The sequence below is a fragment of the Acipenser ruthenus genome, chromosome 32, assembly GCF_902713425.1.
Source record: "Acipenser ruthenus chromosome 32, fAciRut3.2 maternal haplotype, whole genome shotgun sequence".
NCBI lineage: Eukaryota > Metazoa > Chordata > Actinopteri > Acipenseriformes > Acipenseridae > Acipenser > Acipenser ruthenus.
The window spans coordinates 13,673,274-13,692,174 of NC_081220.1; the positions used below are offsets into that span (position 1 = coordinate 13,673,274).

The 18,901-nt window shown below is 44.3% G+C and overlaps 2 protein-coding genes across 3 annotated transcripts; both read left to right on the forward strand.

Annotated features, from left to right (window-relative positions):
* The first annotated feature begins 2,791 nt into the window (after positions 1-2,791).
* LOC117395492 (cathepsin K-like) lies at positions 2,792-11,160 on the forward strand. The gene is made up of 8 exons (XM_059006412.1): positions 2,792-2,917; positions 4,624-4,750; positions 5,175-5,297; positions 6,436-6,585; positions 7,492-7,710; positions 8,918-9,083; positions 9,793-9,898; positions 10,314-11,160. The coding sequence occupies exons 2-8, from the start codon at positions 4,628-4,630 to the stop codon at positions 10,411-10,413; spliced, it is 987 nt and encodes a 328-aa protein (XP_058862395.1). The 5' UTR covers positions 2,792-2,917; positions 4,624-4,627; the 3' UTR covers positions 10,414-11,160.
* A 517-nt stretch (positions 11,161-11,677) lies between these two features.
* LOC117971317 (procathepsin L-like) lies at positions 11,678-18,901 on the forward strand. 2 transcript variants are annotated; one of them, XM_059006410.1, is made up of 8 exons: positions 11,678-12,477; positions 13,598-13,724; positions 13,965-14,087; positions 14,416-14,565; positions 16,029-16,253; positions 17,038-17,203; positions 17,841-17,946; positions 18,505-18,901. In XM_059006410.1, the coding sequence occupies exons 2-8, from the start codon at positions 13,599-13,601 to the stop codon at positions 18,602-18,604; spliced, it is 996 nt and encodes a 331-aa protein (XP_058862393.1). In that variant the 5' UTR covers positions 11,678-12,477; position 13,598; the 3' UTR covers positions 18,605-18,901. The 2 variants fall into 2 exon arrangements, with proteins under 2 accessions (XP_058862393.1, XP_058862394.1); XM_059006411.1 differs by lacking the exon at positions 11,678-12,477 and having other exon boundaries at positions 13,459-13,724.

Consider the following 18,901-nt stretch of genomic DNA (forward strand, 5'->3'; position numbering starts at 1 on the left):
ACGTAAAACAAACGAGCTCCTATTGGAAGTGACTCTGCAGCAGCAGCAGCAGCAGCAGTTGCTGATGATGCATAGTTCACCCCCCTATACTCTTTGGATAAAAGCATCTGCTAAATGACTAATTAATCATTAATAATAATAAAGAACTCATTTCGCTTCGTAAAGTCGAATTAAATAATGGGTACCAAACAGCTGTAATTATCATACCTGTACCATCAAGCAGTTAAAAGGATATTCATACACATTTTTAATGACAGTACACATCCTCTCCATTCTTCATTTCAATTACTTCCATCAGATCGACAATTCAAAGCTCCTCTTGCACGGAAAAAATGTTACAAAAAAATGATTTATTGCAATGAGCTGCAGCTGTTTATGGCAGCATGGAGTATTGATTGATTATCGGTTGTTATTGATGCTGTGTGTTGTATTGATTGTATTGTATTGATGCTGTGTGTTGTATTGATTGTATTGTATTGATGCTGTGTGTTGTATTGATTGTATTGTATTGATGCTGTGTGTTGTATTGTATTGTATTGATGCTGTGTGTTGTATTGATTGTATTGTATTGTATGATGCTGTGTGTTGTATTGATTGTATTGTATTGATGCTGTGTGTTGTATTGATTGTATTGTATTGATGCTGTGTGTTGTATTGATTGTATTGTATTGATGCTGTGTGTTGTATTGATTGCATTGTATTGATGCTGTGTGTTGTATTGATTGTATTGTATTGATGCTGTGTGTTGTATTGATTGTATTGTATTGATGCTGTGTGTTGTATTGATTGTATTTTATTGATGCAGTGTGTTGTATTGATTGTATTGTATTGATGCAGTGTGTGCTCAGCCATGTACTGAGTCACGGTGTAAGCTAAAGACAGTTTTCCATTTTATGCTCTATTTAATGGACAATAAAGGTTTTTTTTATTTATTTTTTATTTGAAACCTGCTGAATAATGTTACGTTAACATATTGAATTACACACCAGCATTTGGTGTAGTTTTCCCCATGCTTAACAGAAAATCTGACAAAAATGTGACATTTCGAAATCAAATATGAAATACAACTGTACTGCTGTTATGGCTTCTTCTGATATTATTGAAATTATGTTCATGTAGTTTTATGATGATGATGATGATGATGATGATGATGATGATGTCTCAGTTGTAATATTGGAGGTGATGCTGAGCTGTTGTCCATGTCTGTACACATCCCTGCTGTCCAGAGTATGTGTTACACAGTGACCACGGGATGCCCAGGGTCACTGACGCAAGCCCCCAGGAGGGAAGTGGAGCCACAGGGGGCTGAGTAACACTGGAAAAACTGTGAGCCATGAGACACGATGTGAGAGTGAGTGCAGCACAGAGAGCATGCAATTAATACACAATTAATACACACACACACACTGAGACACGTACGCGCACACACACACTGAGACACACATACACTGAGACACACACACATATATAACAGACACACACACTGAGACACACACACATATATATAACACACACACATTGAGACACACACACAAACACACACACACATATATACACACACACATATATAACACACACACACTGAGACACACACATATAACACACACACACTGAGACACACACATATAACACACACACACACACATATACACACACACACACACACATATATGTATCAGTTTTAAATACATTCTATTTAATGTATTTAAAACTGATACATATATGTGTGTGTGTGTGTGTGTGTATAGTGCAGTGTGGAGTAGTGGTTAGGGCTCTGGACTCTTGACCGGAGGGTTGTGGGTTCAATCCCCAGTGGGGGACACTGCTGTTGTACCCTTGAGCAAGGTACTTTACCTAGATTGCTCCAGTAAAAACCAAACTGTATAAATGGGTAATTGTATGTAAAAATAATGTGATATCTGTATAATGTGAAATAATGTATAATGTGATATCTTGTAACAATTGTAAGTCGCCCTGGATAAGGGCGTCTGCTAAGAAATAAATAATAATAATAATAATATTTCAACATCCTTTACATTGTTTAAAGTTATTAATATCCTCATTAAATTGAATAATATCCAATGTTTTGATTCAAACACAGGCTCCCTTGAGAAAGATATGCACAACATATCGAAACGGTGGGCAGCTGGCTCTTTGAGCCCGATCAAACTGACGCCAGAATTAAAGTTTTGAAAATTAGGGAGAGTCTGCGCTTAATGAGCGCGACTTGAGAAGCCCTGTTATATTATACGATCTCAGTAAAGGACGCATATCATGCACGTACATAAGATGCTGCTAACGTTGTTGCAGAACACAATAATACAGTCAAACTATCTCTGAGCAGACACGCAGAGGTGAAGCAGGGTGATTCGCTCCAGGAGGTGTGAGAATTCACAACACAAAACTCCACGATGAAATAGAGCCCGACGCTTGATCAGGAGGTTACATATTTTACCCCCTGCCTGGGAGTGAAAAAACAGGCTGTAGCAACTCTGAGGCAGTCAAAATAGCTGTACGTAATAACACAATATATATATTTGAAGAGAATTGTGAGGGTCTGGAACCAACTCCCCGGTAATGTTGTAGAAGCTGACACCCTGTCAACTTGCTAAACGCACTGTTACAGTTTTGTATAAAAATGCGAATTCAAAATAACCGATTCCCCGGGACGCCTGCTAACCTACACTTCAGTCATGTGCAGCGCGAAGATTTTTTTTCCAAGTTAATCGGTTCCATCTGGATTCGGGGCTTACCAAAAACAAAAATGTTCCTCTCCTCTCCTCCCCTCCCCTCCCCTCCTCCCTAGCCTTCAGGATCACTTCCTGAAACTCGCCGTCCTTATATAGAGGTTAAAATTCGAGAAGAGAACCAGACAAAGAAATTCATTCAACAGCTTCAACCTCACCTTACCGGCTAGGTAAAGTATCGGAATTTATATGCGTATAGTCTTTCTCTCCTTATAGAAGTTTACTCCGCATTCTCGTACATTTACACCGTACCTTTCTACCCATAATGTTCCCATGGTAACACTGCGCATTTGCCATAGTTTACCCTGTTTTGACATCTTTTTGGATACGTTTGTGTGTGCGTTTCTATATTTCTGTGGTGTTTGCAATGCTTGCCTAAGCTTTACTATGCTTTCACTGTGCTTTATTATACTTTGCTGTGCTTTTACTGAGGGAAGCGTTATCTCGTCTTTTTGTCTCGTAAATCTGAATTTACTTGTGTTTTTCTGATCATTTTTAAAATGTATTTATTTTTGAAAAATAATTCCAGCGCTATAATATATACTATAGTTGTACCATGTTAAGTTTCATGTCTGTGAATCTGTTTAATTTATTTTTTTTCAAAGTTAAGGCAGAACAACACCTCGAACTCCAGAGTTCACACAAAACTGTTTTAACATTTCTAAAAATATATATATAATTAAAATTGTAACCCATAACTTCTCGGCTACTCTGTCCTGTAAGCGATAAGCGGACATCTGGAATTGAAAGCGAAAGAGTTCTAAAATAACACTTGTTTTGATTTTTTTAATCTCTTAAGAACTGTCCTTTGCGCAAACCAAACTCAAAAAGCGACACGTCGCAAGAAAAGAAAAAAAAACAGGAACGTGAATTGTTATTTTTTGCCGTTTGCTCTGGTTTTAAAATGCTGCAGGAATACTTTCCAGGAAGGCTCTGCTTTTCGCTTCCTCTTTTATTTAACCCATCGAGGGATGCTGGGCTGTGAACAGTTCAGAAACTCGCGTGGGTTCAGCGGCCAAGTACGTCTCTCTGTACTGAAGCTGTACTATGCGCGAAAATAGGACATTAATTAGCAAGTGTCCATTTTTCTTTTTAAAAAACTGTTTTAGGATTAAGGACGAGGGACAGCATTTGTGTTTCCTGACCTAATGTATTGAACTTTATTATTTGTTTATTTAGCAGACGCCTTTATCCAAGGTGGCTTACAGGTGTTATGGGGCAATACAAGGTTACCGTGTAAAAATATTTTTTAATCCAGTGCATTTTACAGCGAGACCGATAATCCTACTAGACTACAATACGAGGTAAGAAGTCATGATACATGTGCTCGTGTGCTTGTGGGTCAGGGTTTGCCAGATTTCTGACAGAAAAATAGCGACCTCGTTCTTCGAAACAAGCCCAAAACAAGCCCATGTTAGAGTATGGGCGTTTATGCAAATCACAACCCGCGACTCTCAACAAAACAAGCCCAATCCTGTTTATTATAAGCGGACTTGGCAACTCTGTTCTGGGCTCCGTGACACCGGATGGCTTTTATACTGTAAGAAAAACTCCCAATCCAAAAGCTATCTTCTTAAAAGCGTGTGGTCTGTAGCGTTTGGGTAACTGCATAGCAAATCCGAATCAACGATGAACAGTAATAAAGAAACGATTTGAAAGCCTTGTGGAAATAAAATATATTTCAACCTGTTGGGAAAATATGTTGACGTCTGTTTCAGTATAGTGGAAAATATATGAAATATATTTACCGCGTGTATATTCTTCCAAATATATTTTCAGTTGTGTAAAATCATATTAGAAATACATGTATATAAGTATACTTCACAATATAATGTATTTCGTTTTAAGCGTGGCTCACACCTTCTTTATTTCCCAGAATCATGTGGTACGGAACTCTGCTGGTGCTGGTCGCCATGGCGATGCCCGTGTCTGCCCAGGATTGGTCCCTGGACTCAGAGTGGGAGGAGTGGAAGCAGACCTATAGGAAGCAGTACAACGGCATGGTAGGGGCGTGTCTTACTGAACACGCGTTGCTCCATCCAATCGGCGTTCAGAGCGACAGTAAAATGTGTAGTGCTGGCAGAAGCTTGGGCGACTCTTGTTCAAATATTCTATAAAGTGTTTCCCTAGCTTTGAATTAGCTGGCACACAAAAGTGCAATATGTGGTGGCAGTGTGGAGTAGTGGTTAGGGCTCTGGATTCTTGACCGGAGGGTCGTGGGTTCAATCCCAGGTGGGGGACACTGCTGCTGTACCCTTGAGCAAGGTACTTTACCTAGATTGCTTCAGTAAAAACCCAACTGTATAAATGGGGGATTGCAGCTAGCTCATTGCACTAGCTTGTAGTATCGCTCATATCTCCCATAACCCATTGCTGCTCCCGAATGTCTAAGCGTGCCACTGACTGTGCCATGTTGTCAACACGCAGAACGAAGAGGTGATCCGCCGGTCCGTCTGGGAGAAGAACATGAAGCTGATCGCAGCCCACAACCAGGAATACGAACTGGGAATGCACTCCTACGAACTGGGAATGAACCAGCTGGGAGACATGGTAACAACCCACCCCACCCAACTTAACCTACCCTTCCAATGCTGCAGGTGACCTGCAGTGTCTCTGAAGACTGTGTCCTGGGGGGGTGTCTCCCAGTCATGAGGCTTAAAACCAAGGTGCTGTTGTAAGGGGCGGCAGCAGTTGTTGATGATGCATAGTTCACCCTCTGGTCTCTGTAAGTCGCTTTGGATAAAAGTGTCTGCTAAATGCCCCATTAATAATAATATTAATAACAGAGGCTAGATCAGCCAATGTGACTTTATAGCAGAGCCAGCTGCTGCTTTGTATTGTATTGTGTGGTTGGCAATACACCAGCTGTGCACTAGATGGCGCTGTCGCTCACCAATATAAAATATATATATATATAAAGTCTATGGCAGGCAAGCGGAACAGTGGAGCGGTTCCGGAACTCAAAGCCCCTTCGATACAGACTCCTCAAAAAGATCAAACATAAAACTGGAACAAGAGTCATTCAGAAAGATTTTAAACGCCGTTAAACGGTAACAGACGGTTAAGAATACGAAGAAAATGGTTCAAGGGATACTTTGTCATTTTATTTGGAGCCTTTTTCAAACTGGCATCTCCCTGTTCATTTAATTTTTCTCTTTAACTATATTGTTATGATAACTGACTCTGATTTCATTTTCTATGCATTGAGCTTCACAGCTGGCTTGAAATTTCACTTCTCTGATTACAGGAAACGCGTCTCACTTACTCGACTGTCCTCAAAGCAGGACGCGGAAGTTCGTAGCCAAAACGAAGGATTGACACTTTTCTTTCAGTGTAGAAATACTGATTTAAAATCTGATGACTTGAATACAGCTTGGGCATTTTCAAAATGGATTTGGCACTGAATGGGCTAATCTGATTTCATGCAGTCTGGAGCCTGAGATCTTAAAAAAAGTTATTTAAAAACCCTTCATAAAGGTACGCTCGCAGTCTGATTAGATGGGCTGGTTTGATGTCATGCAGCATTGATGCGTGATAATTACCGTCAGGACACAGTCAACAGAAAACTGAGGATCCGTGTGGTGATGGATAGGGGATAAGCATAACGACCTGCTTTGAAATTGGTTAAGGTCGTTTTTATTGCTGTTTGCATCCATTATTTGTCATCCTGCATTCCTGCCTTTGATAGACCACGGAGGAGGTGGCTGAGAAGATGACTGGCCTTCAGATGCCGCTCTCCAGAGACCCCGACAACACCTTCATCCCCGACCCCAACATGGAGCTCCCCAAGTCAGTGGATTACAGAAAGAAGGGCTACGTCACTCCAGTACGCAACCAGGTAACCAGCACTTCCTGTCGGAGGAATCCCCGCCCACCAGACCCGAGCTCTTTCTTTCACCCCGCTTTCTTCACGCTTCACCACTAGAGGGCGATATAAGAATATATATAAGGGATGGAAATAAGACTCCTGTTGCATCATCCTGGTTTTTACTAGGAGTTTAAAAATAAGACGCACCTGAGCTTGTTAACTAGCCACGCTGCGGCTTATCGAGTTTGTAGTAAAACTTGGATTGGGTGAACTTGCTCTGCAATAGGAGTCTTATTAGAAACCGGCTTCCAGCACAATTTAGAGCTGATTTAAGATTTGCTTACCTATAAGACGTTACACAGTCTTGCTAGGTTCCATCTCACAGAATATACTCATCTCCATACATCCCTGGCTGTGCATTACACTCACAGGAGGCCAGCATTTATTTATTATTCACATATTTATTTATTTATGTGTTTCTTTATTTTAATTTACAAAAATGATGCTATAATTGCCTATAAGCTTGCCTGTAAGCTGCCCAGAGCTGCGTTGTCCTCCGACGCTGTAGCTCTGGGTTGGCTGCATGGTGAGTCTGCAGCGTGTAAAGAAGCGTGGGTTCGTCTTCGCTCCTCCCGAGTCAGCGCGGGGGTGTTAGCGGTGGGCTGACCCTAAAAATAATTGGACATTATTAAATTAGGGAGAAAACAATAAAAATAATTAGCGACCACTACATTTAAAAAACAAAATCACTTAAAGGCAGCGTTGGTGTAAATTAATTAATTGAACCCCCTGATGTGGGGGAACTCAAGCTGGGGGCCCCCCAGGGGTTCCCCGGGCCCCAGCTTGAGAACCCCCTGCTCTAGAAAACCTCTCAATGCTCCCGCTTGCTTCTGATGCGTCGAGCAGTGTGTGTAATGCTGTGCTCACTCCCAACAGGGTTCCTGTGGCTCCTGCTGGGCGTTCAGCTCTGTGGGGGCCCTTGAGGGCCAGCTCAAGAAGACCACGGGCCAGCTGGTCGAGCTCAGCCCCCAGAACCTGGTGGACTGTACCACCGACAATGACGGCTGTGGGGGGGGCTACATGACCAACGCATTCAAATACGTCCAGGGGAATAATGGCATCGATTCGGAAGAGGCGTACCCCTACACCGGAGAGGTGAGCTCTTCCAAAGTGTAGAATTAAGAACATTAGCGCAGCGATTTCAAGCAAATCCTTTTTTTTATGGTGCATGCTATAGGTTTAGAGACCGCCTGTGTATGTGGGTAATATTAGCAGAAGAGGCTGAAAGTAAGGGTCTGTTTGTGGGCTGTGAGCAGAGGTGCAGTCCTAAATCCGAAGAGTGCCAGAACACCACTAAAATATTGATTTTCTTAAATGAGAATTATGATACGGGCTCACAGTTTATTGGTTTACATCTAGTGACACTTTTAACGGGAAATGCATTAAATCAGAGGAGGCTGTGTGGTCCAGTGTTTAAAGAAAAGGGCTTGTAACCAGGAGGTCCCCGGTTCAAATCCCACCTCAGCCACTGACTCATTGTGTGACCCTGAGCAAGTCACTTGACCTCCTTGTGCTCCGTCTTTCGGGTGAGATGTAATTGTAAGTGACTCTGCAGCTGATGCATAGTTCACACACCCAAGTCTCTGTAAGTCGCCTTGGATAAAGGCGTCTGCTAAATAAACAAATAATAATAATAATTGACCCCGTGCACCACAGACGAGCACCTTAACCACTGTGCAAAAGTGCCAGGCTCATCTTAATTCGCCGACAGGAGACAGGAGCTGTAACGGCAGAGCGTCCCACAACCCTGCCCCCTTACACTGATCGTGAGCGGGCTAGAATTCATGTTAACGAGCTCAGTGGCAGCTCTGTTTAGATCCATTAAGATGAAGTGAACTGGACAGCAAGAACAGATAAAGGCCGTTTAACCCCTTCAAGGCTCATCCCTCGTTAGCACCAGTCTCCCTTTCTGGCGGATTTTAAAGCAGAGAATCTAGTTTTTGAAATGTTCCCAGTGTTTTAGATCCTGCTAGGTCACTGCCTGGTTGGCTATTCCGTGCATTTATAACTCTCTATCTGTGTAAAAAAACTGTTTGAAACTCTACCTCGGCTTCCATTTCATACCTTCTTGTTCTTCTCTCTCTGCTAAATTTGAAGTCGCGTCTCGGGTTGACTTTATCGAGACCGTTTCTGGTTTTAAAGACTCATCAAGTCCCCTCTTTCCCTTCTTTTTTCCAGGCTGTAATTATTTGAACCTGTCCTCATCGCTCATGTCATTAGTCCTAGTTGCCCTTCTCTGTGCCTTCGAGGGCAGTGATGTCATCGTTAATGCCTTTGTCTCGGTGTCGCCCCCTATTTGCAGCAGGGGGAGTGCATCTACAACAAGACCGGCCAGGCTGCCACGTGCAAAGGCTTCAAGGAGATCCCAGAGGGCAACGAGCGGGCACTGCAGTCAGCCGTGGCCAAGGTGGGGCCCGTGTCCGTGGGCATTGATGCCACTCTCTACTCCTTCCAGTTCTACAAGAGAGGTGAGGCTGGGAGTGGGCTGCATTTTCAGTCATCAAGATAATCACCACCAAATGTTCCAGACTTTGTAAGAAAGTGGCTATGAAAAGGACGATACCCCTGCAGATTTTGTTTAGCTGGTACATCCTGCGGTTACCCTATTCAGCCACCAGAGGGTGCCATTGTCACAAACGCCAATCCAAGCCCTGTTGTTGTGGAATGTATCAGTGAGATGTATGGCTAACGATGCAGACCTAAATCTGAAGCTATTGGAAATGCAGATTTTCCACTTCTAGTAACACCTGTAACAGGTAATACATGTATCTCATTTCTACAAGCATTTCCACACAGCGTTGTTCTCCATCTCGTCAGAATGCTTTATAGTGTGTGTGCGTGCGTGTGTGTGTGTGTGCGTGCGTGCGTGCGTGCGTGCGTGCGTGCGTGCGTGCGTGTGTGCGTGTGTGTGTGTGTCAGTGGCTTCGTTTGTCTTTGTGTTCACAGTCCTAGTCGATGCCCTGTTGCTGTCGTCTTCGTCTGCATTTTTTAACCTTCTTAAAGATAACAGAAATTCCTAATACTCCTTCCATTGCATCAAGAGGACTGACGGACTGACTCAGAGAGTCGTGCGGGAGATGGGAGTCATGTGACTTCGCCTGCCTGTTCCGTGTGTTCTAGCTCCACTACACGCCTGTGTTATAGCATGTTCATTTGGGATACTCTGCTCTGTTCCAGGCGTCTACTATGACCCTGCTTGCAACAAAGATGACATCAACCACGCTGTCCTGGCTGTGGGGTACGGATCCTACAAAGGGAAGAAATACTGGATTATCAAGAACAGGTACATTTCCTCCAACACAGCAGAACCTCAGAGCTGCTATTATTATTGTTATTATTATTATTATTATTATTATTATTATTATTATTATTATTATTAGTTTATTTAGCAGACTCCTTTATCCAAGGCTTCTTACAGAGACTAGGGTGTGTGAACTATGCATCAGCTGCAGAGTCACTTACAATTACGTCTCACCCGAAAGACGGAGCACAAGGAGGCTAACAGCAAACTTTGATGTCATTTCTGCTGCCGGTGAAATTGTCCCCTGCCTTTTTGGGGCCCCCTGTCCTGTCGGTAACCAATCAGCTGCTTCCCTTAATGACTGAAGCGCTTTGCAGCCAATGAGCAGACGCTGCTGGGAGATCTCTCAGTTGAATGCGCGTTTCATTTTGTACTTTTGTTTTTTTCTCTCCCGCAGCTGGAGTGAAGACTGGGGGAACAAAGGCTATATCCTGATGGCAAGAAACCGGAATAACATGTGTGGCATCGCAAACCTGGCCAGCTACCCCATTATGTGAAGAGGGAGAGGAGAGGGGGAGGGAGAGGAGAGAGGGGAGAGGAAAGATGAGAGGAGAGGGGGAGGGAGAGGAGGAGAGGAGAGAGGAGGAGAGGGGAGGGGCAGGGAGAGGAGAGGAGGGGAGAGAGGGGTTAGGGAGAGGAGGGGAGAGGGGAGGAGGAGAGGGGAGGAGGAGAGAGGAGAAAAGGGGAGAGGAGAAGAGGATAGGAGAGGAGATGAGAGGAGGGGAGAGGGGAGAGGAGAGGAGAGAAGGAGAGGAGAGGGGCAGAGAGAGGAGAGGGGGGGGGAGAGGAGGAGAGGGGAGAGGAGGGGAGAGGGGCAGGGGGAGGAGAGGAGAGGAGGGGAGAGAAAGGGAGACCATAGGAACTATTTTTAAGTGTTTAAAATGGTAAATATTGCATGCGGAGGAATTTTCTGTTGTGCAGTTCTGCATAGGAATGTATAGAGACAGTATCCCATTTGAAACACGCACTGTAGTACAGGACAGGGTATTGAAATTCTCAATGCATTCATCTTAAGGTAGATTTCGAATCATATTCATAAGCGAAACTGCACTTTCATTTTATTTTTTACCATGACCATCTTTTATAAAAAAAAAAAATGCTGGCTGCACTGAAAAATACCTTGTGATCAATATTCATGCTTCGAGTATATAGACTATACGACAACAAGCGTGAACCACAACCCAATGACAAACTGGAAATGAATCAGAGAGGTTTCTATTGAAATAAAAAATCAATGAGAAATATTTGATGTGTGTTGATTATTATTATTATTATTATTATTATTATTATTATTATTATTATTATTATTATTATTCATTTAGATATTGATAAAATGCTATAACAAAGAAAAAAAAAACTGTGAGCAGAATATAATTCCATTATGAATATATTGAAGACATTAATCATGTTGTTCAATACTATTATTAGTTTATTTAGCAGACACCTTTATCCAAGGTGACTTACAGAGACTAGGGTGTGTGAACTATGCATCAGCTGCAGAGTCACTTACAATTACGTCTCACCCGAAAGACGGAGCACAAGGAGGTTAAGTGACTTGCTCAGGGTCACACAATGAGTCAGTGGCTGAGGTGGGATTTGAACCGGGGACCTCCTGGTTACAAGCCCTTTTCTTTAACCACTGGACCACACAGCCTAATATCAAATAAAGTACAGGTTCTGTTGACAGGAGTAACTTTAACTTGCTCTCGTGGGTTTAAAGTGTCAGCAGAACTTGATAAAATGTCACGCTCTACAGACTGCTGGCGGCACTATTTCTTAGACACAGTCAATTTATCTGGATCTGGGTAGTTCGAGTAATTGTTTCTGTATTGAAGATTTCCGATCCCAGCTTATCACAGCGTGGTTTTGCACCCCTCGTGGATGAACATAGAATCAATCCGGTCCAATCCTACTGACACTGTTATGGCGGGTGTTTCTTTTTTTGGGGGGGGGGGGTCTACAGTTATAGATAAAGATCAGAGGAAACCACATTTCTGTTTTGAGTCACACAGAGGAAGACTGACAACACACAGAGACACACGCACACAGACAGACAGACAGATATACATACAGAGAGACAGACAAACAGAGACACACACAGAGACAGAGAGAGACACACGCACACAGAGACAGAGACAGAGAGACACAGAGAGAGAGAGAGAGAGAGACACACACACACAGACATACAGAGAGAGACAGAGAAAGAGACACACACAGACACAGAGAGACACACACACAGAGAGACACACACACACACACACAGAGACACACACAAACAGAGACATACAGAGAGAGAGAGAGACACACGCAGACATAGAGAGAGAGAGAGAGACACACACAGACATACAGAGAGAGAGAGAGAGAGAGAGAGACACAGAGACATACAGAGAGAGAGACACACACACAGAGACACACACACACAGCTGAAAAACATGTCATAACCTCACATGACAAGTTTCCAATTTCCTACCACAGCTTGTTATAAAAACGACACGCCAGCACACGGACACAGCTGCGCTCTACCGCTGGCACTAAATCATTCGGCAGAGTCAAAAAAAAAGGTACTGTGATGACTTTTCATTTGTTTAAAGTTTAATCAGAAAATGAACTTGCTTTCCTCCTTCAGCTTAACGTAAAAGCTTATTAAACGCACATCCGCACTTCATACTGCTGTAAATATACAAGGAACCAACCGCACGTTACAGAATGTGGACAGCTGAGCGGTCACCTGAGAGATCAGGGACGGGGAAGGTCTAGTTTAATGAGCTAAATTATTATTATTTGTTAATTTAGCAGACGCCTTTATCCAAGGCGACTCACAGAGACTAGGGTGTGTGAACTATGCATCAGCTGCAGAGTCACTTACAGCTACGTCTCACCCGAAAGACGGAGCACAAGGAGGTGAAGTGACTTGCTCAGGGTCACACAGTGAGTCAGTGGCTGAGGTGGGATTTGAACCGGGGACCTCTTGGTTACAAGCCCTTTTCTTTAACCACTGGACCACACAGCCTCCTAGAATAAAAAAATAGAACACTCCCTCACACTGTATTTTGCCAAATCTCACACTTCTATTCTAAAATAGAAGCTAACGTTTCAGTCGTAATACCTTCGTTGATCAAGAAAAGGTCTTACAACCAGAACGTTAGCTTCCATTTTCTTTTAAAGAATAAAAAAAAACTGAGATCTGTTGTTTTGTTCAGACGTTCGCTCTCCGATGCGGCCGTGACGAGACTAATCAGGAGTTCAGATGTTTCACTTATTTTGACACGCTCTAAATAGCGCCGCTCTTTTTAAAACCTGAGCACTAAGCGGAGACTTCTGCTGAAGTTTCTTATCATCTGACCCTACGTTCTTTTTAATGGAGTGTTTTGAAGTTTGATAAAGTACCTTGAAGCCCTATTTCCAATGATATTCTCCATTTCGGGCAGGCTGCTTGCAATCACGCTGTTCCTGCCGCTTCACAGCGCTGCAGGGGTCACGTGATCATTCGCGAATCCAGTCGCGGCTGACTGCAGGCTTGCGTCTGCTGTAAGCGACCGGGATGGGAAGATGAGGGTTGCAGAGGCCTGATCTGTTTAATTAATAACCCAGACAGTGAACGCCAGAAGGGGTCGAGCTGTGTTGTGCAGAACTTCGTCACAAAGACCTGTTTTTTTCACCCGGGGTCTGTTCTTGTGCTAGAATGCTGTCTCTCGCGGTCCTGGCGCTGTTTGTCCCTCTGGTCAGCGGTCATCTGGGTGCTGACCCCTCTCTGGACAATGCCTGGAAGCTCTGGAAGGACTACCATCAGAAACAATACATGAGAAAGGTGACTCCTTTTCTTATCTTTCCACAAATACAGCGAAAACTGAGAACTAGGCTATTTTCATTTTTTTTTCATGTGTCGGTCTGTCTCTGGAAAGATGTTGAATTTGTACGCTCTGTAATTTAAGTAATGCAAATATGCACTCAAAGTATAACAAATAAATGATTGGTTTGCTACTATTTGTTGGGGGTTATTTATAAAATGATAGCGAGTGAAGGCGGTTTCAATACCTTGTTCTTCCAGGAGGAGGAGCTGTCGAGACGTCTGATCTGGGAGAAGAATCTCAAGGCCATTGAGACCCACAATCTGGAGTTCTCTCTGGATCTGCACTCCTACAGGCTGGGGCTCAACCAACTGGGGGACCTGGTAACACAACCAGCAAAGAACTGCTCCCTCCCTCCCTCCCTCCCTCCCTCACCCCCTAAGAGAAAGGGTGCTCCCTCCAGTCCAAGAGAAAGGGTGCTCCCTCCAGGCAAGGACAGGCTTGAGGCACGGAGACTGAACTGCTCCCTCCCTCCCTCCCTCACCCCCCTAAGAGAAAGGGTGCTCCCTCCAGTCCAGGCTAGGCTTGAGGAACGGAGACTGAACTGCTCCCTCCCTCCCTCCCTCACCTACTAAGAGACCAACTTATCCAATAGTTAAATCTACGAGTGGCTGGCGCTCCAAATTTCAATGCCCGTTTTTCTTCCTGTAGACCACGGAGGAGGTTGATGCCATGCTGAACGGACTCTTAGTGCCAGCGGCGGGCGAGATGAACCACACCTTCACCCTGCCACCCGATGCCCGCGTGCCTCTGACCATGGACTGGAGGCTGGATGGGTTTGTGACTAAAGTGAAAAACCAGGTACTGTGTTCTGTATCCTACCGCACAAACCCCTCCATATACTACTGTCACCAACCCCCAAATACAATCAACATTAACCCCATGAATGCTTCCCTATGCTTTACCATCCCTCTCTGTGCTTTACAATGCTTCCCTATCCTTTACCACACCTCTATGTGCTTTACAATGCTTCCCTATGCTTTACCAGACCTCTCTGTGTGCTTTACAATGCTTCCCTATGCTTTATCAGACCTCTCTGTGCTTTACAATGCTTCCCTATGCTTTACCATACCTCTCTGTGCTTTACAATGCTTTCCTATGCTTTACCAGACCTATCTGTGCTTTACAATGCTTCCCTATGCTTTACCAGACCTCTCTGTGCTTTACAATGCTTCCCTATGCTTTACCAGATCTCTCTATGCTTTACAATGCTTCCCTATGCTTTACCAGACCTCTCTGTGCTTTACAATGCTCCCCTATGGTTAACCACACCTCTCTGTGCTGTATTACACTCTGCAGTGCTCTTTGTTGAGGAAGGAAGCTTGGTGTCAGTGGTTTAGGTGTTACTTGGGTCTGGTTGTGATAGATTAGATATATATATTACTCTTCCTTTTTTTGAGATTCACTTCTTACTGCATGTCCGTTTCCTTACATCAGTACAAAGCTCCTCTGTGACTTCAATAGAGCTTTCAAACATGCTCTCTCTTCAAGCTGCTACACCTAGCCAGTAACCCGCCCCCCTCGCAGCACACAGGAACATCCCCTAGAAAGTGTCCTGAGGGCATTAGATGATTCTTAATGGTTAGGTATTGGGTTAGGGGTAGGCTTTAGGGCTGGGGTTGCTTAAGGTTAGGGTTGGGGTTGGGTCAGGATGGCTTGATGTCTGAGAGGTGCCGAGCTCTGGAAGTGAAAGGGGGGAGTGCTTGGCAAATGCTCTAGAATCATCGGATGCCCCGAGGACAGTTTCTCGTGGATATTCTTTTCCGCTGCCTGCAACACACTGCCCCCTAATGGAGGTAAGAAATACATCATTAAGAAATAGCTGGTACCACTTGCATCCACTAGGGGGCGTTGAAGGGGGAAAGGTTGATGACTCAGAGAGCTATATTGAGGTCACAACTAGAACACAGATCCATAACAAGTTGATTTTGAAAAGAACAGGTAATATAAACAAACTGGTATGCCAACAATGCCTGGTTTCTGATAAAACACAGAACCATGGACGCAAACACAGTTAACAAACATTACCAGAGATGAAAATATTGCACAGCAGTTTCACCCATTCCAGGTTTTACTACCAGCTTGATTAGCCACAGTGTGTCTAGGTAACAAGCTCAGGTGCGTCTTATTATTAAACTCCTAGTGAAACCAGGAATGGATCACACTGCTATGCAACAGGAGTCTTATTCCCATCCCCTCTGATTACCCAGAGTTTCTGAGCAGGGTTGCGCCGCTGCTTGTAATGCTGCGTTTCCTCCCTACAGGGTTCCTGTGGCTCCTGCTGGGCGTTCAGCTCTGTGGGGGCCCTTGAGGGCCAGCTCAAGAGAGGCACGGGCCAGCTGGTCAGCCTCAGTGCACAGAACCTGGTGGACTGCTCCTGGAGCTACGGAAACCATGGCTGCCATGGCGGTTTGATGAGCAAAGCCTTCCTCTACATCGAAGACAACAAGGGCATTGACTCAGACGCAGCATACCCTTATGAACACAAGGTGAGCCCAAGCCAGCGATTTACGCTATACAGAACTGGGATGGCTATGGCATAGCAGGTTTATCCATTCCAGGTTTTACTACGAGCTTGATTAGCCCCAGTGTGCAGGTAACAAGCTCAGGTGTGTTGGGCAGCAGTGTGGAGTAGTGGTTAGGTCTCTGGACTCTTGACCGGAGGGTCGTGGGTTCAATCCCAGGTGGGGGACACTGCTGCTGTACCCTTGAGCAAGGTACTTTACCTAGATTGCTCCAGTAAAAACCCAACTGTATAAATGGGGAATTGTATGTAAAAAATAATGTGATATCTTGTAACAATTGTAAGTCACCCTGGATAAGGGTGTCTGCTAAGAAATAAATAATAATGATAATTAAACTCCAGGAACCAGGAACAAACTGCTATTATTATTATTATTATTATTATTTATTTCTTAGCAGACGCCCTTATCCAGGGCGATTTACAGTCATAAACAAAAATACATTTCAAGAATCACAGTGCAAGTAATAATACAATTAAGAGCAAGATAAATACAATGACTTCGGTTCTAGCAAGTACAAGTATGACAAAATACGATTCAATAACGAAGCAGATAACAGTGTCAGTGATAGTTACATCAGGATGTAATTAAATAAAAATGACTAGATTAAATAACACTTGTGACAGATTACAGTACTCTAAAGTACAGGATTAAATGCAGTAAAATAGGGGGCAGATCAGAGCAAGTAAAGCGCATTTAAGGAAGGCTATGTAACAGGGGGTCTTATTTCCATCCAATTGTGTTTTCCCAGGAAGGAAAATGCCGCTACAATGTGTCGGGCTGGGCTGCCACCTGCTCTGGATACAAGATCCTGCCACGAGGGGACGAGACTGCCCTGCAGTACACCGTCGCCCGCGTCGGACCCGTGGCCGTGGGCATCGATGCCACCCGGTTCTCCTTCCACCACTACAGAGGAGGTGAGACAAAGGCTTAGGAGGAGATTTCCTGTCAAGGTGGTAATAATGCAATCAGTAAACTGGCAATCGTAGGGGAAGCAACCCAGGTGTACTTTTTTTTAATCCTTAAATCAAAGACAATTGCATTAATCTTCCCTGTCGTGCACGGAGCTTGGCTCAGTCATCAAGAAAATCACCACCAAATGTTCCAGACTTTGTAAGAAAGTGGCTATGAAAAGGACGCTTCCCCTACAAATTTTTTTTAGCGGGTACAACCTGCCGTTCCCCAATTCAGCCACCAGAGGGTACCATTGTCACAAACGCCAATCTAAGCCCTGTTGCTGTGGAATGTATCAGTTAGATGTATTATTATTATTTATTTATTAGCAGACGCCCTTATCCAGGGCGACTTACAATTGTTACAAGATATCACATTATTTTTTACATACAATTCCCCATTTATACAGTTGGGTTTTTACTGGGGCAGTCTAGGTAAAGTACCTTGCTCAAGGGTACAGCAGCACTGTCCCCCCCACCTGGGATTGAACCCACGACCCTCTGGTCAAGAGTCCAGAGCCCTAACCACTACTCCACACTGCTGTCTATATTTTATACCGTCTCTAGAAACGTTGTGTGTGTTTCCTCTGCCCCGCTGTAGGTCTGTATTACGAGCCCTTGTGCAGCAGTAAGAAGTTGAATCACGCCGTGCTGGTGGTGGGGTACGGCACGGAGAACGGTCACGATTACTGGATTGTGAAAAACAGGTACTGTACGGACCCGCAAACGGTGGCCGGTGTCACGTGTTCTCCACACCTGGAGCGGTTTTCAATTTTGAATATTCTTAAACACAAGCAGGATGTTTCTGTGCATAATTGCGTTTTTCAGCCCCACCTTTGCGGTTTTTTTTACTGTGTTGATGTTTTCCAAAACTGAAGCGGACTTCCCTTGATAGCTAGCTACATCAACGTCTCGTGGCTATGTCACGGTCAGTGTGTGTGTGTGTGTGTGTGTGTGTGTGTGTGTGAGGGAAGGGGGCGGGGTTAAGGGCTTCCAGAGGGAGGAATTGACCAAAGAGCCGGTGCCGGGGGGGAGAGATGGACCAGTGGGCATCGCTCAACTTTCTAGACCCCATTAATTGGACCATTGGGCCGGCCCAATATATATATATATATATATATATAATCTGTATCGGGCCCGCGGCCCACCGGCCCACAGGGAATTCTCCCAGTTCTCCAGATGGCCAGTCCGCTATTGGTTCTCTCTATCCCATGCAGCGATTTCTCAATATGCGTTATGATTTGATTTCTATTCATATTTTGCAGCTGGGGCACCTCCTGGGGTGAAAACGGATACATCCGCATGGCGAGAAATCGGGACAACAACTGCGGTATCGCTACATACTCCATCGTGCCAAAACTCTGATCGACTGCTGGCAGAGAGGGACCACAGCCATGGTCAAGCACAGCAATGCCATTGTCTGCGTGCCACACGACAACAGGCACTCGAATAGCACGGGCGCGCGGCTCTGTTTTATACAGTATTACTGGCACTGAAACCCCGCTTTAGGTAGATGTGTTTAGGTGGCAAAAGCTGATTGGCTGTAGATTCTCCCAGTGTGTCGAATTGATAGTTTAAACTAAGAAACGCGATGCATTGATCTGCATGGAAAGCAGTGTACAACAAGAAACGCTTTGGTGTAATGCACCAACTGGCCAGACG